General features: G+C 27.4%; 2 protein-coding genes across 2 annotated transcripts; one reads left to right on the top strand and one right to left on the bottom strand.

Annotated features, from left to right (window-relative positions):
• The first annotated feature begins 724 nt into the window (after positions 1–724).
• LOC145743041 (GATOR2 complex protein MIOS-like) lies at positions 725–7869 on the top strand. Its single transcript, XM_082560908.1, has 21 exons — positions 725–901; positions 1204–1430; positions 1596–1667; positions 2028–2205; positions 2379–2516; positions 2733–2915; positions 3061–3144; positions 3351–3494; positions 3624–3684; positions 3831–4091; positions 4433–4517; positions 4673–4878; positions 5041–5255; positions 5420–5599; positions 5692–5783; positions 6031–6191; positions 6353–6393; positions 6520–6604; positions 6742–6817; positions 7044–7146; positions 7681–7869. The coding sequence occupies exons 1-20, from the start codon at positions 746–748 to the stop codon at positions 7105–7107; spliced, it is 2709 nt and encodes a 902-aa protein (XP_082417034.1). The 5' UTR covers positions 725–745; the 3' UTR covers positions 7108–7146; positions 7681–7869.
• A 14561-nt stretch (positions 7870–22430) lies between these two features.
• Positions 22431–26045, bottom strand: LOC145742376 (homeobox protein Hox-B9-like). The gene is made up of 3 exons (XM_082560156.1): positions 25661–26045; positions 22760–22989; positions 22431–22604 (listed from the first exon to the last, which is right to left on the bottom strand). The coding sequence occupies exons 1-3, from the start codon at positions 26043–26045 to the stop codon at positions 22431–22433; spliced, it is 789 nt and encodes a 262-aa protein (XP_082416282.1).
• Between the last annotated feature and the right edge of the window lie 525 nt (positions 26046–26570).

The raw sequence follows: 26570 nt of genomic DNA, 5'->3' as shown, positions 1-26570 counted from the left end.
TTAAAGTGATCAGAATAAGTTGATTTTAATTCGTTATTTTGTTTAAAGAATCTTTATACTTTAATTTTGTATTTTTAAGTTTTTTATTTAAATTTAGACAGTGTTAGAAAAAGTTTTTTAGAAAGAATGATTTTTTTAAGCTGAAAAATGTAAACTTTATGGCCAAATTATTAAAGGAAACAAATTTTTGATAAAAACATGTGAAAAGCAAAAACATTATTAATTTAAAACCTCTAACTTGAGAGTTTTGTATGCAATAAGTTTCTAATTATTTTTAGCTGAAGTTAAATTAATACACTTTAATAAATAATTCATTTTTTTAGAGCAGAACAGGATTTTGCTATCTGTTCATTATTTTAATGGTTTAAAAAACTGTTAAATTTTTATTAATTTTAAACTTTTTCCAATCGAAAATGTTTTTTTTTTAATCTTAAATAAGACTAATAATTTTAAAAATTAGAAAAAAGTGTCTACTCTACTTTAGCTTTTTTTTTATAATATAAGTTTCTACTCATTTTTATTACAACGGGGATTCCCCGAAAATTGAATTTTTGTAACCCACGTTAAGTCATTAAAAAAAAAAGATTAAACAAATTTAAAATAGCACAAAAAAAGGAAAGCAAAATTACAGTTTTTAAATGTATTACTTTTGTATGTTTATTTTAATTAATTTGGTTAAACATGTTTTGCTTGTGTTGTCTCAATATATTTATTTTAGGATTTGCAAAACTTTTAAATATCAAATATGGAATTGTTATTTAATCCTCATTACAACGACATTTTTGCAATTTGCAACAACAATGTTTCTTATCATCAAATGGTTGGGTTTGTTAGTGACACAAATGAAATTGAAACAAGTAATTTTTTAACCAAAGGTGCCGAAGGAACTGCAGAAGTAAAGGTGATTTCAAAACTTAATAATAAAAAAAATTGACCTAAATTGTGTTTTTAAAGTTTCATGTTTATGACAAATTTATTTTTATTGTGTTTTAATGTAATAATAAATAACTACAGCTTACTTTAATTAGTCGAAAAAAGTGAGAATATTATAAAATTATGAACAACCACAGTTACACTAAAAGTTTGTAGTGTAAATAAAAATGTATTAAATCTTTTATTTCTTTATAACATCTTGATATGTCAACTACTTGGCCACACCTTTAAAAAACTCTGTTTTAGCTTACTTTAATATTTTTGGTTTAGTGTATGGACTGGCATCCTTCACCAGAATACAGTCATGTAATTGCTCTTGGTCAAGCCAATGGTAGAATTGTTCTGAATTGGACAAGTTTGGATTCACAATCGAATAACAATCTTGCTGGAAAAGAATTCGTCCAGATCAAAGAATCAAAACATTTAAGACAATGCAATAGCCTTGCCTGGAATAAAATTAAACCTGAATTAATTGCATCAGGCCTTGATAAACATAGGTAAAAATATTAAAATATATTTTTTATTTACAATTAAATATAATTTTAGTGTAGCATAAAATAATATAAGTATGATTGATTTTAAACTACTTACAGTTATAGGCTACAATACTTTGTTATTTTATCTTCCAAAGTTTTATCGAAAGTTTTCTATTTAAATGTTAGATCAGGATCTTTGCTTATATGGGATGTACATACAACACCTGAATCTCAACCAACTGTAGCTGAACGAAAAAGGTTTTATATTAACCAAGCTTTGTTTATATCTTTGTATTTTTTATATATGTAACTAGTTTGTAAGTTGTGAGTATTAGACACCAAGTCTCGAGTTGCCTTTTGCAGTTTGGGATATTACAGAATATAATTGCCCGATAGTTATGCTGCTAATAAGGTGTTGGCTCAGCAAGAGTTTATACTGTTTATAATGCCTTACTTAGGGGTGGTACAGTATGAGAGCAATAAGGATTGAACCCTGGACCTCATATTGTGAAGCAAATTGTTTTAACCTCTACATCCCAAATAAAAAATTATGCTGCCCTGACTATAACTGTTACACTTATACTTATTTTTGTAATCCTGATTTAATTTTACTTTTAGCAAAACTGTCACAAAACCCCTGTTAGAACTTTTGGCTGGTGAAACTGTTAACTCATTAGCTTGGGTGGGACAGGATGCCACAACGATAGCTGTTGGTTTTAGTAAAAAGGCGTTAAGAATTTATGACATAAGAAGCAGCAGTTCAAATTATATTACAAACAAAATGACAAACTCTAAGGTAAAACATTTTAATAGCTAGTGATAGTTTTATAATTTTGTTGTGTATCCTTTTTACAAAGATTTTATACTTGGCATATTATTTAAGGTTTAGAAGGCACTTAATAACTTTTATTTTTAAAGTTAATCAAGAGCTAGATTTAAAATTTATTAATTATTGATATTTTTATATAGTCTACATGTGGTATATGTGTGGACCCATTAAGTGAAAATAGAATAGCTTCATTTGGAGAAGGAACTGCGTCAATTTGGGATCCTCGCAACTTAACTAAACCTTATTTGTCTATTACAAGTCCCCATAATGTTGCAAGGGTAATAGATAATAAATTTATAAATATTTTGTTAGAAAAAAATTTTTTTTAAATACAAATTAATGTTAGTGATGACGACTTTTCATTAATTTTTATTGCTGTTAACTATCAGGCATATTTTTAACATGTTTTAAGATTTTGCTTTAATGTTTAAATTTATTGTAAATTACCCGAATTTTGTACTAAATTATTTATATTTTATTTTAATATCAAATAGATTCAATGGTGTCCAACCAGACGTGGTATGTTAGCTTGTTTATTGGAAAACAGTGCTGAAAACACAGTAGAAGGTAGTTCAATTATGAGAGTTTATAGTTTGATTGATGCAAGATATTCAGAGAATGAAGCTGAATCATATGATTATTACCCACAGTTAAGAAGCTACCCACAAACTGCAAAGGTACTGTTTGCAACTACTACCAAAATATTTTTAAGCAAAAAATATCTATTCTTATTAAGTCCTTGATTAACATTTTTTTTTTTTTCAAAACTATTTTTTGTGAACATGTTTGATTGTTTAAATAATAAATTTTATTTATGTATAGGAAGGTGAGTTGGTGTCTGGGTTTGCCTGGGATCCAGTTAACTTAAATTGCGTATTAACTTCAAGTAAAAATTTTAAATTTCATGTAAGTAATATTTTGCCTGGTTAATTAAAAGAATTTATTTTTAAAATTATCATGTCAACAATAAAAAGTACTGGTTTCATGGTCAAACTGGTTCATTTGTCTTTTTAGGCTTTAACATTTATACGTTTGAATTCAGTCTTTAAGACTTATTATTGTAATAAAACTTTCCCAAAATATATGTGTTTAAATTATTTTATTTTTTTTAGATGACTAAGATTTTTGAAACTACTTCACTAGGTGGGTATATGGACAACAATGTTTTGTATACAAGAGGTCATGATATATTTACTTGCAAAGAAAACAAGTTAGCAAAACAACAAAACCAAATTGGTGATATAACCAATGATAACGTAAGTTTAGTTCCAAAATTTAGTCTAATTTTTAATATTAATTACGTATGTTGTTTTTGGTCTTACAATAGCACCGTGATTGTTTAGTATTATTTTGTACTTATTTTTAATATTTATATTTTGATGTAGGAAAAAATAAGTCTGGAAACAATTATTGAAAGAGCAAAAAATAATTACGGATTACAAAAAGGTTTTTACTATGTTTCTATATTAAATTTTAATAAGATTTTTTAGAGATTGTTTGAAACTTTTGGTTAACTTTTCTTGCACTTCAGGGGTGCTACTAATAAGTATTTAAAAAAAAAATTTGATCTTTTTTTTAAAAAAACTTTTCAGATGACCCATTAAGTAACTTTAAATTGAGTCTTCAACTTAACAACAAATCACTTTACTTAATGTGGGAATGGATTGATCTAATTCATCATTTATCTTTTTCCTCATCAAATGTTAATCCAGTCATTTCATCTCCTTTGAACTCCCCACAATCTCCAAGTGGCTGGTTTTCTAACAAAACAAACACGCAGATCAACTTAGTTAAGCAACAACACAATTTAATTTATAATCAGTATTGTTTAGGTGCTCAGGAAATAATAAAAGGTAAACTATTGCTTTTTTTTGTATGTATCTTTATCCTCGATGTGGGAAAGTCGAATGCGCGACTTTAAAGTCGAATGCGAGTAACATCAGTTACCCCGACCCAGTTTCAAGTTGCCTGTGGCAGTTTGGGATATTATAGATTATAATTGCCCAGTAGTTTTGTTGCTGATTAAGTGCTGGCTCAGCAGGAGTTCATACCGCATGAGATCAGTGGGGACTGAACCCACGACCTCATGTGTGGTTTTAGAATCACATTTTGCCGAAATTAATAGTTTTAATTTTGTGTTAGCCAAAATGTGAGCCTACAATTGTTTTTTTTTAACATATACTTTTTGTTCAAGAATCTCAGGAATCTTCACACAAGAGTTCATTAGCATGGAGAGGAGTATCGGACACTTCTAATGTTGTTTATACTAGTGCAAAAAGGTGAATTTTTATTGTTGTTCAAAAGATCTCAGAATTCCTAATATATCTTCCGTGTCTTTGTTGTTAGTTATTTAACTTTTAATCACGCTGACTTCATAAGTTATCTTTAATGTCAATATAAAATATAAATAAATATTTTCAATATTTTAAAATAGAGACTTGGTACTTTCAATGTGTGACTGGGGGAATATTAACACAGATTTTGACAATCCTGTTGAAAGATATTCAAGGAATGGTCCGGGTGAAGATCTGGTAAAAAGAATTAATAAAAACGGGGAAATTGAACGCTCTATTGCTATCGCTGTTTGGCATCTAAACCTAGAGCTTGCCATAGAAGTGATAAATAATTCAATTGCTTCAGGTATTTAACTTTTTAGTTTAAATGACTGTTTTAACATATATTTTAATTTTTTTAATCTTGAATTAATACTTTTTTTGTATAGGTAATTATTATGTAAAGTTTAATATTTTATCAATTTATTACTGTTCAGTCCTATCATTTACTGTTGTTAAATCTTTGAAGGTGATTCAAGTTCAGAAAAACTACCCTCGGTTGCCATGGCATTAAGTGGTTACTCTGGTTCAAAAAGTTTAACATTATGGTTGTCTACTTGCAAGACTTTACAAAGTTCTTTACAGAATGCATATTTGCAAGCGACTTTTCAGTTTTTAATTCAAAATTCTGAAAGTAAACGCCAGGATCTGTTAGAAAATTATATAGACATTCTATATAATAAGGTAGTTATGAAAATTTCTTAAACAATTTTGCAATTTAGATAAAATTGATAGGATTTTTTGTTAAATATTAAAAAAAAATTTTACTTACGTTTTTTGACTATTTATTTAACATTTTTTAAAATAATCAAAATGTACAATTCACAATTACAATAATTTTTTTTTAGGATATTTTACTAAAAGATCGAATTGGTTTTGCTTGTTTGCATTTATCTGATTCCAGCTTACATGAGTTTTTACAAAATGTTACCAAAGAAGTGATTAGTGATGGTAAACTAGATGGTTTGTTGGTCACTGGGTTTTTATTACATAAAGCAATTCCATTGCTTCAGAATTATATTGATAAAGTAAGAAATAAATGCAAAGTTGTAAAGAAATTTGTACAATTATTGCAGTAACTTGTTTTAAAATTATATTATTTTTATATTATTTTTTTAAGACATCTGATATGCAAACACCTTTATTAGCAATTGCATATTCACATGAACCTAAAACCAAGTTAAATGACAAAGTTCTTCATTGGAAAAACAGGTACTATCATACAGGATTTAAATATTTAAATACATGAATATAAACATAGATAAACTTTTTTAAATTGCTATAATATGGAAAGTAAATATTACAATAAAAAGTTTACATAAAACATAGGGTCAAAATTACTTTAAACTAATATCAATGTAAGGGTCTTAGTAGCTAAATATATCCAAGAAAAGCCTTTTACTATTACAGATAATTTTATTTATTCAAAACAAATTTTAAAGTTTTTTGTTTTTTTCAGTTACTGGGAATTATTAAACAAGAGTCAGTTATTTTTTGAACGTGTTAACTTTGATTTGTTTTGGTCGAAAATGTTTAATTCAAAAAGAAAAGACGGAGAAGTTTATTTTCATTGTAATTATTGTAACAAGGCTGTCTCTAGCACAGTTACTGTGATACCGGGTAAGGAACGACAGTAAAAAATTATTAAAAAATGTTGTAAAATTTTTTGTTGATTATTTTTTAAAGTAAATTTGTTTCTACAGAAAATTTACAAAAAATTTTATTTTACTTTGTGTTTTGGTTTTGTTTTATTTTAATTTTTGATATCTGTTATTATACAGGTAGAGGGAGAATTTTTATGGGTGGAGCTATGCAAAATCCAGTAAGTAACATAATTTAAAATAGAAAAAGTGGCAATGTACAAAAACTGTTCTACTGACTTGTAATAGGTAAAAGTTTAACTATTAAATGCTCTTAAACATGAATGTGTTTGTTATTGTGTTTGTAGGTTATGAGTTGTCCTTCTTGTAGAAAACCTTTACCGAGATGTTCAGTATGTTCTCTGCATTTAGGAACTAGACCTGATGATGCTAGTATGTTGTAATTTTTTGATTAGTACCATAATTACTTTTTCAGTTTTTTATGAAATTTTTAAAGACATGTTTTAAAATTATAAAAAAAAATTTTATTAACTTTTAAAGCTTAATTTAAAAACATTTTTTTTATTTAGGATTTGCGGATTGGACAAGTTGGTGTTTAAGTTGTAGACATGGTGGCCATCAACTTCATTTAGCAGAATGGTTTCAGTAAGAATATACCTTTTTTATTTTTAAGTTAAATGCCTTATTATATATATTTTATCCTAACTTGAACCAATAATGGTGTAAACCATATTAAACATTTTTAATTCTTGACTAAAATATCAAGCACAGGTTGATGTGTAAGTTTATAGTTAAACACATAGTATTATTTTAATAATTTTTATAATTATTTATAAAATTTAATATTTTTTTTTTTGATTCAATTTTTTAGAAAAAACAAAACTTGTCCTGTATCTGATTGTTCTTGTTTATGTTATTCAACAGACAATGATTAAACTTGACATAAAAAGATTCTAATTACTTTTATCAGCAATGTAAGAAGTCCTACTTTTTTATTATTTTCTATTTAAATTAACTGTGTTAGCTAGTTAATACCTGTTAAAAAAAAGTGTAATAAAACAAACCCCATTAAAATATTGCTTTAATGCATGTTGGTTTATGCAGTGTTCTAATACATTCAATATGCTGCTTAAAATTTGACTTTAAAACCGGCAGCGTGGTGTAATGGTTATGACACTTGCCACACCACACATGAGGTCGTGTGTTCAATCCCTACTGAACTCATGCTGTAGCGCCCTTAAGTAAGACGCTATAAACAGTACGAACTCCTGCTGAGCCAGCACTTAATCAGCAGCATAATTATCGGGCAATTATAAACTGTAATATCCCAAACTGCCACAGGCAACTTAAGACCGGGTCGGAGTAACTGATGTTGTTTAAGTCCCGCATTCGACTTTCCCACATTAAAGATAAAAATATAGACGAAAAAAAAGGTTTAAAAATTTATTAACTTTCGACATAAGTTGATTTAGGGTTAAAAGAAAATTAAATTAAGATTTTGTATTTAGGGTTTGGAACATAACCTACCATTACAACAGTGTGATTTTTGTTTCATCAACCATTAACAACTTAATATAATTTGTTGGTCTTCAGTTCTTCGTTTTTCCTTCATTTTTTCTCTACTGATTACTATATTAATTTACTGTTTGTTAATTACTTAAAAAAAATTCTGTATTTTTTGCCCATAAACTATAATTTAAAGCCTCATTTCAATGTGAAATTCAATTTTAAACTAGATTTATTTTAAAAATAAAAATATGTTTTAAATTGGTTCGCTTATTTTTATATGTAATCAAAGTTATATTAAATATCTACATTAGATAAATTACACAGTCGAATTTAAACTAATTAATAATTTCGCCAAATTTAAATAAATAAAAATGCGTTTACGTAAAATAACAAACAATCTGATTGTTAAAAAATCTATGACGATTTTTATTAAGGAAACACACAATAACTTGCAAAAAAAACGGTCTATTGTTGTTACTTAAGTTAAGTATGTTGTAATTTTTTCTTGGAAAATGCGATTTTGAGAACTGGTTATCGTTATGCATCAGAATTCGAACCGAAAGTTTTAAGTTCGAGCCGCATCAATGACACGGTATTCGTTTATAACAGCGTTTGCAATTAGGTTAAAAGGGTTACAACACCACCTGCCATTTTATTGTTTACGTTAAATTTGTGATCTTGTTATGGGTCTGTACCTAGTTATATCCTACCGCTCTATCCTCTGAACTCGCAAACACGTGACTTGTTAAATTAACTGTTTCAAGTAAACATATGGTTGTTTGAGATTCTAACAAAATTAAACAATAAAATTATTAGTACGGTTTATTATACAAAGTATATCAGACAAAACGTTTTAATACAATACAATAAAAAGGGTCAATGTGTGAATTAAAACAACCTACTTTTCAAATATTGCGCAGAAATATATATACTTTATTTTTAAAGCGGGGATTATTATTACACTGATTAAATAAAAAACAATTAGCGTTGGAATGTCGACGCGAGGATTGCTAGACTAAAACCCGGGAACGTGATTGCGTGACGTCACAGATTCGTTTTTTAAAGTTCTGTTTCGCTTTGCACTCCTGCTGCGTGCACGTGTTTTTGAGCTCTGTTCTTAGATGTCTCTTTATTGGTAAGTTTGTTTTCGTTTTACTACGTTTTGCGTTATTATAAACAACTTATGTTGTTATTTAATACAAAAATAGTTATTTATAATAATCAATAGTTTAAAGTAATATAATTTGACGTAAGAATACTATAAATCAATTACATATTTGACTTTATGTTACGTTTGTTATTAGACAAATATTAATATTCTACAACAATGGTTTTCTACAAATGATATTATAATCGCTTTAAATGATATTATAATCACTCTTTAAATGATATTATAATCACTCTTTAAAGTAAACTATTGTAGCCATAGTTTTAAAACACGTGGCACTGTGACGTTATGGTAACCCTTTGAAATAAGTTAGCATATTTAGTTGACAACATTTTTAAAATTGAATTTTTTACATATGATCTGTAGTAATAGTTGTACTTATGTAGTATAGAACGCATGGTTGATAAACATGCCATAAATAAGTTTAAAAAAATATCAATTACAATATGAGATATTAAAGTTTATTATTTTTTTATACAGATTTTTTTGTTGGCTATGTGGTCGGTCACTTCGATCTTTATTGGAAATCTTCAACTGGATGTGGAGTTGACAAGATTTTTTGGAAACTTTTAGCAATTTTGAATTTACGTGAGTTTTTTACAAAACTTTTACTGTTTGCGGATTGAGTAATTTTTGGAATCTTCAACTGTAAACGAAGTTTGGTAAATTTGGTAAATTTAACTGTTTGAGTTAGAAAGTTTCATGGGAACAAAAATGACTTACCACAGACATTAATAATATCACAAACAACAGTTGTAATTTAAAACAGACAATTAAGGCATTGTTGTACAAAGTTAAATTTTTACATTTGATTTGTTAAAATCTACATTTAATTTGTTAAAAGTGATCATTTTGTTTAGTTACAAACATACGCATTGTAGTAAAATGTTAAAAAAACACTTATTTATGCATGGCTAGTTTAATTTTAATTATATACCATTATATTTTTATACATTTTTAATACTTTTGTCATTAGATCATTTTACTATAAAACGAACGCAATAATTGTAATTTTTGTAAAAACACAAATTTATATATATATACCTGGTTAAATTAATTTTAATCAATTTAATTTTAATATATTATAATGTATTGATTTTTAATATATTTTTATATAGGTTTTTGTTATTGTCATGCTTTACTACTGTACATGAATGCAATAATTTTAGTTAAAACATGATTTATACCTGGTTAACTCGATTTTAATGAAGGTCTGCCTAGCAATAAAATAATGATTCAAAACATTTTGTCAACTAAGCTAATGATGTACTAGAGAATAGATTAATGTAACTTTAAAAACTGAACAATGTTTTGTTCTAAAAATTTAGAATTCAAGTTTATAAATTTTTATAAAATCCCCCTTGCCTCCTTTCCATTCCCCCAAACTGCATGTATACTGCATGAACTGCATGGGTTTTGTTTTTGAATTTTGTTACTAACAGCATGCTGCTGCATTTGCTTTTTTGCGGTCATATCTATTAGCGCTAAAGCGAGCTTTTGCGAAATCGGCTTATTTCCAATAATTATAAACTTGGTTGTTTAAAGTTTTAGAATAAATATTGTTCAGTTTTAAAGTAACATTAGTCCATTCGCAACTACTTTTTACCATCAGTAAAGTTAACATTTGTTTTAAATTAGTATATATTATTGTTGGGTATTACTGGACATTAAAGTTATGTTAAACTGAGTTAGTTTTTATATAATACACAAAAAGTGGTTTAAAAATATATTAATTATTTTTTTTGATGAAATAATGGAAACAATGGTGTTTAATTACAATAAGACAATCACTATTGACTATAGCACAAGTCATAAAAACAATTATGACATGACATTTGCGGCAATGTGACTATACTCCATTGATCGCCCATTCAATGAAAAGGAAAACTGGAATAATTTTATTGCATGAAAACTGGAATAATTTTATTGAATAAAACTGGAATAAGTTTATCGAAGGAATACTGGAATAATTGTATTTAAGGAATACTTGAATCATTTTATTGGAGGAATACTGGAATCATTTTATTGGAGAAATAGTGAAATTATTTTATTGGAGAATTAACGGAATCATTTTATTGGAGGAACAACGAAATCATTTTATTGGAGGAATAACGAAATCATTTTATGGGAGGAACAACGAAATCATTTTATTGGAGGAATAACGAAATCTTTTTATTGGAGGAATAACGAAATCATTTTATTGGGGAATAATGGAATTATTTTATTGGAGGGATAACGGAATCATTTTATTGGGGAATAATGGAATTATTTTATTGGAGGAATAATGGAATCATTTCATTGGCGAAATAATGGAATCATTTTATTGGGAGAATAACGGAATTGTTTTATTGGAGTAATCTTGGAATTATTTCATTAAAGGAATCATTATATCTGAGAAATACTGGAATCATTATATCTGAGAAATACTGGAATTATTTTATTAGGGGAATAACGGAATCATTTTATTGGAGGAATAATGGAATTATTTTATTGGAGGAATATTGGAACCATTTTATTTGAGGAATAACAGAATCATTTTATGGGATAAATAATGAAATCATTTTATTGGAGGAATAACAGAATCATTTTATTGGAGAATTAATGGAATCATTTTATTGGAGGGATAACGGAATCATTTTATTGGAGAAATATTGGAATTATTTTATTGGAGAATACTGGAAATCTTTTTATCGGATTTTGTTGGAGGAATATTGGAAGAATACTGAATTAATTTTATCATAGGAATACTGAATATAATTTGTTGGAGGAATAATTTAAGGAATACTTAAACTCTGGTATTAAGGAAAATTAAATCATGGCAAACATGGATTTAATGAGCTCAAAATTCACCTTATACCACCATTTTATTTGGTATGGTCTTTAACAACACCATCCTGTTCGATATGATCATTCAGATACCGCCCTGTTCGAAATTATGTTTTCTACTGAACGCTTAGCCTAAAGGGTTGTTTGTCCATTTTAATTATTTGGGTAAATTTGAATTCTTCTTATATTTATTTAAGTTGGTTATTTTATGTTAATTTTGCAGATAATATTAAAAATACCATGGAATCATTTTTTGGCGAAATAATGGAATCATTTTATTGGGAGAATAACGGAATTGTTTTATTGGAGTAATCTTGGAATTATTTCATTAAAGGAATCATTATATCTGAGAAATACTGGAATCATTATATCTGAGAAATACTGGAATTATTTTATTAGGGGAATAACGGAATCATTTTATTGGAGGAATAATGGAATTATTTTATTGGAGGAATATTGGAACCATTTTATTTGAGGAATAACAGAATCATTTTATGGGATAAATAATGAAATCATTTTATTGGAGGAATAACAGAATCATTTTATTGGAGAATTAATGGAATCATTTTATTGGAGGGATAACGGAATCATTTTATTGGAGAAATATTGGAATTATTTTATTGGAGAATACTGGAAATCTTTTTATCGGATTTTGTTGGAGGAATATTGGAAGAATACTGGATTAATTTTATCATAGGAATACTGAATATAATTTGTTTGAGGAATAATTTAAGGAATACTTAAACTCTGGTATTAAGGAAAATTAAATCATGGCAAACATGGATTTAATGAGCTCAAAATTCACCTTATACCACCATTTTATTTGGTATGGTCTTTAACAACACCATCCTGTTTGATATGATCATTCAGATACCGCCCTGTTCGAAATTATGTTTTCTACTGAACGCTTAGCCTAAAGGGTTGTTTGTCCATTTTAATTATTTGGGTAAATTTGAATTCTTCTTATATTTATTTAAGTTGGTTATTTTATGTTAATTTTGCAGATAATATTAAAAATACCAAGCCAATTTTCTTTTAATAGGGTTTAACAATTTGAAATTAATTTCATATAACTATTTTCTAAATAAATATAAGTTAATTAAGACTAACGCAATTTTTTTAATTAAAAGCTGTATTGAGGTTAAACCGAAAATGTATGACCCTTGATAATGCACAACAACAAACTACTGTAATTTATTCCTATCACTCAATTTGGGGACTATAAATTTTGGGCAGACAAATTTTGGGCAGATAAATCATTAAAAAAGAAAAAGTTATCACAATATATGGTAAATTTTTACCTAATTTTTTACTGGCTTTTGTGGGTCTGTCTGATAGTATTAAAGTATATACATATATTTACATAGTGTTTCTATGTATATTACCAATTATTTTTTTATTTTAGATAGCTTTCTAATAAAGTTTCACGCTATACAAGAAACAAAATTAAACAGCTTAACCATCAAATTTTAACAGGTAATGTCAAAAACTTAAAATCCTTGATATTATTAGTTTTAAACACAATTACGAGGTAAAATTTTTTTCTTTTGTTTATTGAATTTATTAGGAGATTAAACTTTTTGTATTTCACAGGCAAAGCTACAACGCCTAATTTGGATGAAGGCTTTTAATATAAAAGCAATAAAGATTAAAGTCATTTTCACTAAAGGTAATTTTTTTTTCTTTTTTGTGTTATTTTAGGTAAAATAAGCTTTATGGTAACAAATGCATTTAAAAGTTATAAATTGAAAACTAGTTTCGTAAACTTTTTTATTTTTTTAGAATGCTTTAAAATGATTTCTCTTTGCATACTAGACAAGCAACTTTGGATCAACTTGGCTCGAGGTAATTACTAAGTCTTATTGTAGTTTATTAATATGTGTTAAAGAAATAAACCAATTTATATTTTATTTAATGCACAACATCGAAATAGATTTATTTTATAAACTAGATTTAAAAAACTAAATTCTTTTTATATTTCAGATATTCTACCAATTAAGTAAAACCTCTATAATCAGTCAAACTACTTTACAGTAGTCAACAAGATTTTATGCATTGTAACTTTCATTAGACTAGCTATTATATGCACAACAGAACTTTATTTTTTTAAAACGAGGTTCAGTCTTGCCCCATTAACCAACCAAAGATTCGTAAAGATGCAGACAAAATTCAACAGAAAAGGACTTAAGTTATCGCGATATAAGGTATTATATAAGAATATTTGTTGTTTTTAATCTTAAACTATATGTGTATGATCAGTTTATAGGCCTTTAAAATAAATAACATTGCTGTCTGTGGTGCATGGATAAATTATTGAAGGCAAATATCAATTGCGACCATATCATAACTATTAAAATGCAGCCTGTAGGGTGGGCTATTGACTTAAGTTTTTTTAATTTTATTACCAATATTTTTTTATTATTTCAGATAACTTAGCAGTAACGTTTCACATTTGATGTAAAACACAAGTTTAACTAAGAATTAAACTAGTAATACCAAAAATTACTTTTTTCCTGTCTGTACACCACACTTGACATAAAATTTAATTTACTTTTACAGGCAAAATTAAATAGTCTAATTTGGATGAAGGCTTTTAATATATAAGCCATTTACAATGAAGGCCTAGTTTTGCTATAGGTAATTGTAATTGTTTCTTTATGTAGTTTTATTAATATGTTTAAAAATAAAAAATTTAATTTTTATGTAAAATTTTATTGAATTTTTATTTTAACATTACATTTTTTAATATTTCAGATATTCCACCAAACAAGTAAAACTTCAAAATTCCGATATACCACTCAGCAACAGTCGGCAAGATTTTATGCACTGTGACTTCATTAAACCCAGTATCATATGGACAACAGCACTTTATTTTGTTAAACCATGTTCCAATCTTGCCCCATCAACTATCTAAAAATAAATTTTTTTCAAAAATAGGCGAAGTTATCACGATATAAGGTTTATATATAATTTTTTTTTGTTTTCTTGGGACAATTTATATGTATATGCATATCCAAAAAATAACTTAAACTCATGTTTGTGGTAAAAAAGTAAATTATTACTAGCAAATTTTAGTTGAAAGTTGGAACCGCATTACCACAATAATAAATTATTTTTTTCAAATTTTACTAACAGTTCTTTTTTATTATTTTAGATAACTTTGCAACTAGTTTCACGCTACACAAGAAATAATTTATCAGCTAAACAATCCAATTTTAATAGGTAATGCAAAACAACAATTAATTTAGAAATAAAATAGTAATAAAATTTGCTTTTTCTAGTTTGTACACCACACTTTATGTATAACTTGATTTATTTTATAGGCAAAATTACATCATCTAATTTGGATGAAAGCTTTTCCCTTCAAATTCAAAGCAACTTGCACTAAAGGTAGTTACTACTAGATGTTGTTTTTATTAAATAAGCAATATAGTGACAAATGCATTAAAAAGTAATTAATTAAAAACTAGTTTGTTAAACTTTTATTTTTTTTTAGAAAGCTCCAAAATGATTTCTCTTTGCATACAACATTATCATTTAAACAATTTGGATCGAACTTGGCTTAAAGTAGTTGCATTTGGGCTTCAATGTAGTTTATTAATTTGTTTCAAAGAGATGCATTGTGACTTCATTGAACCTGGTATTATATGGACAACAACACTCTTCTTTGTTAAACAGTGGTTCAATCTTACACCCACCAACTAAAACTAACTACGGATTCCCTAGGATGCAGTTAGAATTATTGAAGAAGACAATGTTATCACAATATAAGGTATATTAATCATGTTTTTTTTTATCTTGGACTATCTATATAAAATAAAAATAATTTTAAATGTGTAACATCAAAAGTTGGTTTGTTTTATGCACTAATTTAAAAAAAAATCTTTTTTTTTTAGATATTCTACCAAACAAGTAAAACTTTAAAAATCTGTTGTACAACTTTGCAGCAGTCAATTAGATTTTATGCATTAAGCCTATCATTGAAATGACAACAGCACTCTACTTTGTTAACCATGGTTCAAGTTTTTTTTCTTATCTTCTAATCAAATATACTCAGAAGATGTAGACAAAAATGATGAAAGATGACCAAAGTTATCATTGATATAAGGTATGTCAATTTTCAATGTTCTTGATCTTGTGGCTATCTGTGTGTAAATATATTTAACTAGGTTAAGTGAACAATAGATTTATGTATATTTATATATGCTCAATTTATGGACCTACAATATAAATAAAACTTCCTTTTTTGTTTGTGGTGGTACATTATAGAGGCCAAATATGGGTTAAAACTTGCGACCATATGATAACTATTAAAAGCATGCCATAGGGCGGTTTTTGAACTGGTATTTTTAATGTTATTAACAATAATTTTTTATTATTTTAGACAACTTTCTACTAATGTTTCATGCTAAAACCTACAAGAAACACTTAATTAGCTAAACAATCCAATTTTAACAGGTAATGCAAAACAAAATTTAAATGAGATTTAAAATAGTAATAATAAAAATTACATTTTTTTCTTATCTGTACACCACACTGGACATAAAATTTAATTTATTTTTTTTACAGGCCAAGTTATCGCCTAATTTGGTTAAAAGTTTATAACAGAGAAGCAGTGAAGTTTAAAGTCGTTTACAATAAAGGTAGTTACAACTTTTTCTAAACCATAAAATGGTAATTTTAATCAACAAATAATACTTGTTGTTAGTAAATGCGTATTGGATTAATAAAATAATTTTTGTATTTGTTTTAGAAGACAAAAATTAATTTCTCTTTATGCGAACAAGGCAACATATTCAACAATTTAAAACAACTTGGCTTCAGGTAATGATTTTTTTGTTTATTAGATTAATGTTTTGTTTATTAGATTAAATGTAATTATTTATATACCTTGAACCCCATGTTAGCACTATATATCATAGTTTTTTGAAATGGAATGTATCACGATATAAGGTTTAAAAATCTTTACAGTATTAAATTTCAATGTTTTTGACTTGAAAATATTTTTTAATTTAATGACACAAATTTTTTTAAATTTCAGATAACTTCGGACCAATGTTTTATTTATGCTATGCAAGAAATCACTTAATCTCCTAAACAACCCAATTTTAACAGGTTACAAACCATAAATTGTTTTTTAATTTAAAATAAATACAGTGTATATAATCTTTTTTCCAATTTGTGCAATATATTTAATATAAATATTTATTTTCACAGGCAAAGTTAGAATTCCTGATTTGAATGAAAGCTATTAACATAAAAACAATAAATAATAAAGTCATTTATTACACTAACAAATGATTTCTTCCTTCGCAAACAAGGCAACATGTTTAACATTTTGGATATACTTGATTCTAGGTAAAGATTTAATTTGTTTTAAAAAGTACCAACAATGCCTAAATTTATACTTGAACGAAATCACTATATGGTTACTAATAGGATAATATTATGTTATAATAAAGATAAATGATGTATATTTGTCTCATTACTTTTATGGTCCCCTTATTTTTTGCAAAATTGTGAAGTAAACATTTTAACTAGTATTTAATAATAACAATGGTGTAATAAAAAAACTAAAAACTCTTATGGATATATATATCTGCTTCAACCACTGTTTAAATATATATTGAATATTATGATAAAGGTAACCAAACACTTACACAATTTCCTTTGATTTTTAGATTGCTGTACATATCTAAAACAAAGCAAGTAAAAAAGACAAGTTAACAGTTAGTATACTATCTATTATTAAAAGGTAATTTAAATTTCAAATTCTAAATATGGTATAGAAGTTCTGTTACTGGTTAAAAAAGTTTATCTTAACTCTCAGTTTTCTAACTAATTCCTTATTAGCAGACATTATTATAGTTTTATGAATATGGTCATAAAATACTTAGGTAACATGTCATATTAAATATTGAAATTTTTCTATATTTTGTATAGATGTTTATAATTTTTTATTTGTTTTTACAGGCAATGTTACATTGCCTAATTTGGATTAAGGCTTTAATAAAAGCGATAAAGTTTAAAGTCATTCACACTAAAGGTAGTTACAATTCTTAAGCATTACTTTGGTTTATACAACATAATATTATATTTTTTAGGTGTAAAAACAGAATATAACATTAGTTTAACATGATTGCTAAATCTTAAGTCAACTAGAATTGTGATATTAACTAGCCCTACTTTGCATTGCTACATTTTACAAACTCAAAGTACAAAAATTAATAGAAATTACTTAATAACTTCTAAAAAAATTGCATACTTCATTTAGTTCGGTAGTTTTTAATGTATTGTTTTTAAATTAAATTAAATCAAATTTAATTAAATTAAGTGTTCAGTAATTTTTAAATGTGGTCGTTAACTAAAAATAAAAACTAAAAATGCTGGTGCATGTTTGTAAGCCTGAGTCAAAGCATTCAGCTTGGCACATCTTTAATTCTTCATATTCTTAAACGTATCGTCCTTAATATTTGTGTAGTTTTTAAAGGCAAAAGTTTAATAAATTTATTTTATTTCAACAGAATGATTTAAGAATGATAAAACTTCAAAATCGGCAAATTTGTTAGATTTTCAACTGCTCTAAAGTAAGTTTTAGTTTTACTTTTTTTAAATTCCACAAGCTCTGCCTTAAAATGAGTAAACCACTTTGTAATATAGTTTAAATTTGTGGTATTGTTTTGTAATTTATTTTAGCATTTGATTTTTTAAAGATTAATTTTCTTGAACCAGCTAAGATTATCGGACAAAATAAATATAAGTGTGCTTTTGAGAATAAAAAATTTTCTTGTATAACATATTTTTTTTAATAAGGTAAAAGTTTTAAATAGGTTCTTAATCTTACAACTGTTTATTTTGTTTTAGGGATCTATTTATCATGTTATTTCCATTCCACGAACCCAAATTCCATGCCATGATGTTATTTTCATTCCACGAACCCAAATTCCATTCCATTCGACTACACTATCGAACTTCAATGGTGTAATACCTCATTAATTAAGTTAATTAACTCTATCTCTTTTACTATTTAAACCCTTCTTGTTAATTTTCAATAGGCTAATCTAGCTCTAACGTTTGTTGCTTTGCCTCCTGGCACTTTCCAATTTTCCATTAACTGCAACATTGTTGCAACTAAGGCCACTAAAAATAGGTTTAAATGGGCGGGTCCTTAAACTGTAAACTAAAAAAACTTAAGTTAAATAACTTAAATAACTTATTAAGTAATCATCTGTAACGAGGGCAAGCAAGCCTCAATCGGTTTTGTAATTACGTAGCGAATCTGGATGTATATGGATAACGGCGCAATTCGATAACCGAGCGCAATTTCCGCCCCTCTCTCCATCATATTAGTTTCTTAACTGGTATGATCTTTTTCTTTTATCTTTCTTATTAAAAGTTTGGTCAAGTATTTTCTATGCTTGGGTTAAACTTTTCATATATGTAATTAATGTGACATGGGTTGAAGTCATCGCACAGCATTAAGGAGGAAAAAGATTTTGGATGAAGTCTTCAATTCATTGTAAAATTTTAACTTACTTTTGTAGTTTGTAAAATGGTATAAAAAGGTTTTTAAAAGTAGTTAATATTTAAAAATTTTATCGAACTCTGACCTCAACACACAGGACCAAAGATGGAAATTAACAAACTCGGGACTGAAGAAACTCAGGACTGAAGATGGAACAAATAAAGGTTGGTTCCTATGATAACCACTAATGTGGTATCATAGTTAAAGTTAAATTCTTTCAGAAAAGAAATTTAACTTGAAAAAATTCTTTCAGAGAAGAATTTTAACACTAAATGTGTTATAATATCACTTTTGTGATATTTTGTGTTGCGACATTCGCTTAAATGAATCGGTCATTCTTCGCTACGATTCCGACGCTTTATTTTTGCGCTGGCTACGATTCCGACGCTTTACTTTTGCGATTCGATTGTGTGTAGTTGCAATAAAAAGTAATTATAGATAATTATAGGTATAGTTCTAAAAATTCAAAAAAATGGTTGGGCATAAAATTTTTGTAAAAAGTTATAAAAAGTATTTAGTTACTTATAGAATACAGTTAGAAAACTTGTAGACTGATTTATTTCTAAGTTAGAAATATTTTAATTTCAGCTCGATGGTTTAGGTAATTTATTTAGTGAAGACTTAAAAAAATTTCAAGAATCAACATTCTCAAGTCATCTAACAACTTCAAATTTCGCCTCAAAAATTCTTCAAATTTTAAGTATTGTCCCCAATGTAAGTATCTCCTGCCATATTTTTTCACCTAATTAACCCCTAGCCATTTACTTTTTTAACTAAAATCAAATCTAACCTAACTAATATTAATCCTAACCATGTATTTTTTTCAGCTCTACAGGTTAACTAAGACTAACCCTATCTTCTTTTTTTTCAAGGTTTTTAGGTTTAGGTCAACAATCTAAATTGGGGGATTCATAATATCAATCACATCTTTATAGTTTTACAGCATTACAGTTTAGGTTATGTTATTTTAGTTTATCTGTTTTTAGTGGTTCAGAACCAATCGTGTTTAGACCGATATTCTGCTAATAGGTACAACCACCGAGAGTTAGTTTTAGTCCGCCGTATACATCCAAAGGTTTTTGCCGGGTTTTATGGGTTTCTGATCTTACTTTTCTTCTGACGACTCCCATAAAATTTCGGTGTTGGCCTAGAACTAACCCATTGCTTTCTGGTTGACCTTGTCGTGGTGTAATGGCTTATAACCAACAAACCAGAGTGACCTGGTTTTGATTTTGTTAAAAATAATAACTTTTTTTTTAGAATCTATTTTTTCAAAAATGTCAAAATACATTTGTAAAACCCTACTAAATGAAGTGTATATAAAAACAAAAAAAGCAATTCAACAATTATATTTTGAATTAATAAATATTATTTATTGTTTTTGATGTATCATGAAATTATTGAATCAATGTTTTAATACATTATTAAAATTTAAAATTGTTTCTTGATTTGTAAAAAGCCAGTTATGTAAAGCTGGTAATGTAACAATAAATTGATAAAATCATTTATTTGGGTATATATTTATAAATAAATATTCAATTAAAAAAACAAATCTTAAGAGCAAAATACTCTTATTTTTAAAATGCTTTAAAATAGATGGGGTCTTTTAAAATCAGTGCCAACCTAATACAGTTAAGAATTTTAATAATTAAAAGTTTTTACTTTTCTAGTTGGTTTAAGTAAAGAACATTTATGTAAGTGTCGAAAACGAATCATACAATTAAAAAAACAAAAATGAAAAAAAGTGACTAAATTAAATTTATGCATTAAAAAAAATGTTACAACTTAAAATATTTTAATCTTTATTAGTTGGTTGATACTTTTATCACATCAAGTTAAAATTTAATATTTTAACTGTATATATTCTATAACACTCAATATGAATGGTTTAGACTAAATAATTTAATTAAAATATTAAACAAATATTAGTCATATCTTAACTTTTGGTTTCAAATTCAAATAATCAAATTTTTTTTTAATTTTTCGATTTTAAATTAACATTTAAGTATTTATTTTAAACAATTTTTTTTAAAAAGTTTTTATAAAGCTCATTATTAATTCTCATGCTTTAATAAACAAATTAACTTTTAAATACAAGCCCTTAAATTAAAATTATGATATACAATTGATTAAAATTTAAAATAATTTTTTAACTTTTGTTAAAAAAAAAAAATAATAATTTTAACTTTTTGTTAAAAAAAAAAAAAAAAATTAATTTAACTTTTGTTAAAAAATTAATGTTAATAAAATAAACAAATAAAAATTGTAATTCGTAGTTTTTTTACCCACTTTTTAATTAATTCATTTTTTTTTAATGTATTGATTAGTAGCAATATATTATTGTCCAACATAAAAAAGATTTTTCATAGCCTAGAAAAAAAAAATTTATAGCCATAAAAAAAAAATTTGCAATATATGTTAAATGTAGATACATTCAGTTTTACTTAAGTAGGTAATGTATAGCTATCTCTAAATAGAACAATGCGCAGCATATAGCTATATAGCCATGCTTATTCCTATAGCTAAAGCATGTAGCTGTATATAGCTATTCTTGACTAGAACGATAAAAGATTCGTGTACGTATAATGTTGTTAAGCCTTTTGCGACGGCGCTTGTTTCAGAAATTTATGACTTTATGCTACACTTTTAATGGCTTCAGAATCGGTAAGAATGCGAAAATTTGCTTTGAGATTTAACTTTTACGTAGTTGTGTGTCCTATTAGGAACACCTAGTAATGATTCGTATAATTAAGTACTAACAGTATCTTGTATTTACTATTCACAAGCGTTAATGAACTACAAAACAAAATCTATTAAAAAATTGTGAGTAAATTAAGAAAAAAATGTACAAATTCGATAAAGTGTATTAATTTAATATTTACATTCTTTAATATAAAAAAAATTTAAAAATGTAGAAGCAATAATTTTAGATGTGCTTTTTATCCCATTGCAATATCTACGAAATATACATACAATGCATATTTTTATTTTATTAAAAAAAAAAAATTCAGAAACTACTTATTACTATTAAAGTAATTTATCTTAATAGTCACGTTATTCTTAAAGGACAAAAAGGTGCAACTGGAAAAAATTTTTTTTTTGATATTGCAATACTTTTTAACTAAACGCTGTGTATATATTTTAAAAATAAATATTAAGTTGTCATGGAATAAAAACCATTGACACTAACTTAAAAAGATAAGGTTGTTGTTTACAGTTTTTAAGTGCAATCAGGTGAGAAGTGCAGACGACCCATGAGATAAATTCGTGGGTCCCGGATGATAAATATGACTATGAGGGGTCGGCTTAATGTCGAGTGGCACGTGATGCGAGGGGTGATGGTGGCTAATTTGGGCCATCTCGGATTTAATGGCGTGTTCACGGTCAGCGGCGTGCTGGTGTATCTGGTAAAATTTTTACTCGTTAGCGCCATAACGCGACAAAACCTTTTAAAAAAGTATCTTAATATGAAATAAATTACAACAGTATTAATATTAAAATCGTTTTATTAGGCTTGGATATTAACCTTTAAAAATATGTAAAAGCATGTATGTTTAACCTGCTGATTGTCCTTTAATTCTCGCTGTTTAATTTTTTTGTCTTTTACTCTTCTGTTTTGAAACCAGATCTTAACTTGTCGGTCGGTTAACTTCAGGTCACGTGCTATGTGTTCTCGTTTTTGTCTTGTGATAAAATTATTTGAACGATATTCTCGTTCTAAGTTGTTGATTTGAGACTTGCTGTAAGGTTGGCGCTTTTTTCGACTATGGGTATTTCCCATATGATGAGCTATAAAAAAATATAAAAATTGAATTTTATTGGATTCTCTGTAATTTTTTGAATTGTTTTATGTGATCTAATTTTTGCATTTTTTTAAACAATACTCTAACGATTTGACCGATTTAAACTATGTATTAGCAGCCTTGCGTTAAATTTGCATGACAATTAAATTTTGTGTATTTATTATTCAGTAAGTCGGTGATGTATCGCACACGCCCCTGACAACAATCCTTTAATATAAAACTGAAAATTTAATAAGAAGCTTTATTTCACAATCCACTGTGTTAAACAGAAGCCGACACAGCGAGTTTAGCCTTGGACAGGAGCTTGTAAAACGCCCTCATAAAATTTAACAATCACTTTTTGATAATAAAATTCTTGTGCGTCCGTTGCGTTTTTATTAAATGTCACTCGACATATATTGTTGAAATGTTTTTGACAATTTTGCTTTTAATATGAAATGTTTTAATTAACTTTTTTGGGGCCTAGTTTCTTGTTTAAAATTACCATATGATTGTTTAAATAGCCATTGTTAAAGTTTAACTGTAATTTTCCACGAAAGTCGGTTTGCTACGAATTGGTTGTTTAGTAGAAAATATGATTACACAGCCATGTTGTAAAATTGTCGATGAATTTTAGTAATTCTTTTGATTACGCTTTGTACGGGTTCAGCCCTAACAGGAATGTTTACCCTGAGAACAATAAAATGTCGGAAAACGCGTTTTAACTTTCATGTTGCTGATTTGCGTAAACGACCAGTAAAAATTATATTTCAAACGGTGTAAAATCCAGTTTATGACCTCGTGTTAAACCACTTCCCCGACCGCTTAAAAGCAACCTTTCGCCGATTATAACCGTTGTTATACAATGCATTAACAGTTTACGTGGCGCTAAGCAAAGAAATAAAATACTAGATCAGAGAGCCAAACCACCTGTTCTAGTACACAAAATTCTTATGAGGTTTAATTACGGTCGTTACATGGGTTGTAAAAATTGTCGACGGCATTGTTAAGCCCAGGTAGCCATCTTAATCGTAAAAAATAAAAATCTAATTTTGAACATTCCTTGTATTCTAATACGCATGTAATTTACTATCTACTGTAAAACGGTTTAAGTGTTAATTTAACTTCATATTAAAATTAAATTAAATATTTCAAGGCTATGTTTTTCGTTTGTTAAATTCATTTTTTGTTTTTATTCAGTAGCGCTTTTTACATAGACATCACAAAATGTTTTATCCAATATTAGTACATTTGCATCGTTTTTTGACATGCTATAGCTAATAAACTCGAAATTAGGCCTATTATTGCTTGGTGGAATAAAATATACCCAAGACCACCCAATTTTAGTCTACAATTAGATTTGCCCCATTAATCAAGATTGATTTCTGTATTTGAACACACTTATTTTAAAAAAATCTGAATTTTTGAAGAAAATTTGATGATAATTGGTTTTTAATAACAGCCCGAAAACTGTGAATATCATATCATGTCTATGCGCAATCAAAGGCAAAGTTGTTATTTATAAATATGTTGGTAAGATGCTTGGTCTTGGGTTTCCTTTGATTGTGTTAATATTACAGCTACTTAACACACATGATATTTTTACCTTTGTATAACCTGACACGATTTGACACTTTCCAATCAGTGAGGCGTAAACGTGAAAACATAATTATTCGGGGTCATCTAAGATACACTAAAAAATCTTGTGTTGACATATATACATGATTCAAGCACTAAATTATTTACTTTGTAACGGATATCAAACAAAATGGCGGACCTGGATTAGGTCTGCTCTAAACGTGATGTGCATTTGTATCATTAAGCATAGCGTTTACCTTCATTATTTTACAGGTGATTGCCCTAAGAGTTCACTCAAAACATTAGGACCTACGTAATGTAATTGTGTTGCTTAAAATTTAATCGAATTGGGGGGTCCGCCGAATTTAAAAAATGAATGAGGAGTATCCAATGTTTGGAAATTTAAATATTGACATATGACATTATATTGTTCTAACTTTTTTAATGCAAATTTTTTTAAAAAAAATCTGAATAATTTCAATACTAACTGATAGAAATCTAGCAGTTTAGATATTAATTTACAATAACCTATTTGCTGTGTTAACTCTATAGTGATTTAAAGAAATATAAATTAGCGTTTGAAATCCATCTTGTTAGAAAGTTTAACGTGCTGAAAATTTTTTTTTCTAAATATGATAATAGTTACTGCCTTGTTAGTCTATAAAACATAGCAGTCATAAACAATTAAAATAAAATCGCACATTTTACGCTAAGACAACCGTCACAAAATTTTCATAGCCTGGTTTTCACATAAAACTCTTTAAAATTCGCATTTCTTATTTTAGGCGCATTGGAATAAAAATTTTAACTACCGAGTTTAGGTAAGACTGGCGGCATCTTATAAACATACATGGACGGGATTACATCTGTTTTAATAGTTCCAGTTGTGAAATTAAAACGGCCTGTTATGATTTATTGGTAGTTTTACTATTCGTAAAATTATTGTAAAATTTGTATTATTTTGACTGCGTGGGAACAAAAATACTCAAAAACCTAAAACACTTCGATATTAAATCTAAAAACTAAATAAATAAATTGTGTTAGGTAATGTTAGTTGATTACAAGTATTTTGATTAGCATAATAAAATTTTAACTCGTACCATCAGTACTTCGGTCGACGTTTATCATGAAAGTTGAGAAATGACCCCCAAGCTGAGCTCCCTCGGCTCCCGGGCTAGGGTGGGTGAAATGATTAGGGTGCGGTGAAGCCCCCATGAACCCAGGGGGTAACGTCATTGTCGATGCTGTAACAGAAGGGTTGGAATACTGGTGGTATGGGTATTGGCTATGTATACCATACATCTGCTGATTTCCCTGATTGGTTACTACTGACGGGGCTTGACCCGGGGTTGCCGGAAACAAAAATGACCCTTGGGTGTGGTGCGCCATCTGATGGGATGCGGGGGAGTGGTACCACCCTTGATAAGGGTTAGGAGGGTGACGAGGGGCTTGTATCAAACAAGGCGCTGTTGTACTGGGCTCCATTTAACTATTAAATAATATACATCCGCACTAAAAACTAAATTTAAGAGAAGATAAAAATTTATTTTTATTATTCTGTTAATATTTATTTTATAATTTTGTAAACACCTACTTTTTATGTTGCAATTCACTCAAGCTATCTGCTAATATCGTAACCCGAACTTTAAAACTTACCGATTTACTATCTACTTTATCGAATGTAATAACTCTACGATTTAATGTTCTTTTTCACCTTTTTAACTCAACTTTTATATTCTTATATTGCGTGGTAATGAAAATCGTGTTTACTTTCGGGGAATTTAATTGAACGACGGTCTCGCATCGAAGACTAAAGTAAGTTGAAATGTTTGTATTGTTTGAATCATAGACGTTAAAAGTTTAATTGAGTAATCTCCAATAAAAAACAATAACATTTTAAAGAACTATATGTTTGTTTGTTTTGATATGTAAAATTATTTATTTTTAGCTTTAAGCGAATCTTAGCGAGAAGTTATTCCTTACTTAGCTTGAAAGTTGAAAATTATCTTG

The sequence above is a fragment of the Corella eumyota genome, chromosome 2, assembly GCF_963082875.1.
Source record: "Corella eumyota chromosome 2, kaCorEumy4.1, whole genome shotgun sequence".
NCBI lineage: Eukaryota > Metazoa > Chordata > Ascidiacea > Phlebobranchia > Corellidae > Corella > Corella eumyota.
The sequence above is the reverse complement of the archived record's forward strand: the minus strand, read 5'-3'. Positions and strand labels throughout refer to the sequence as shown.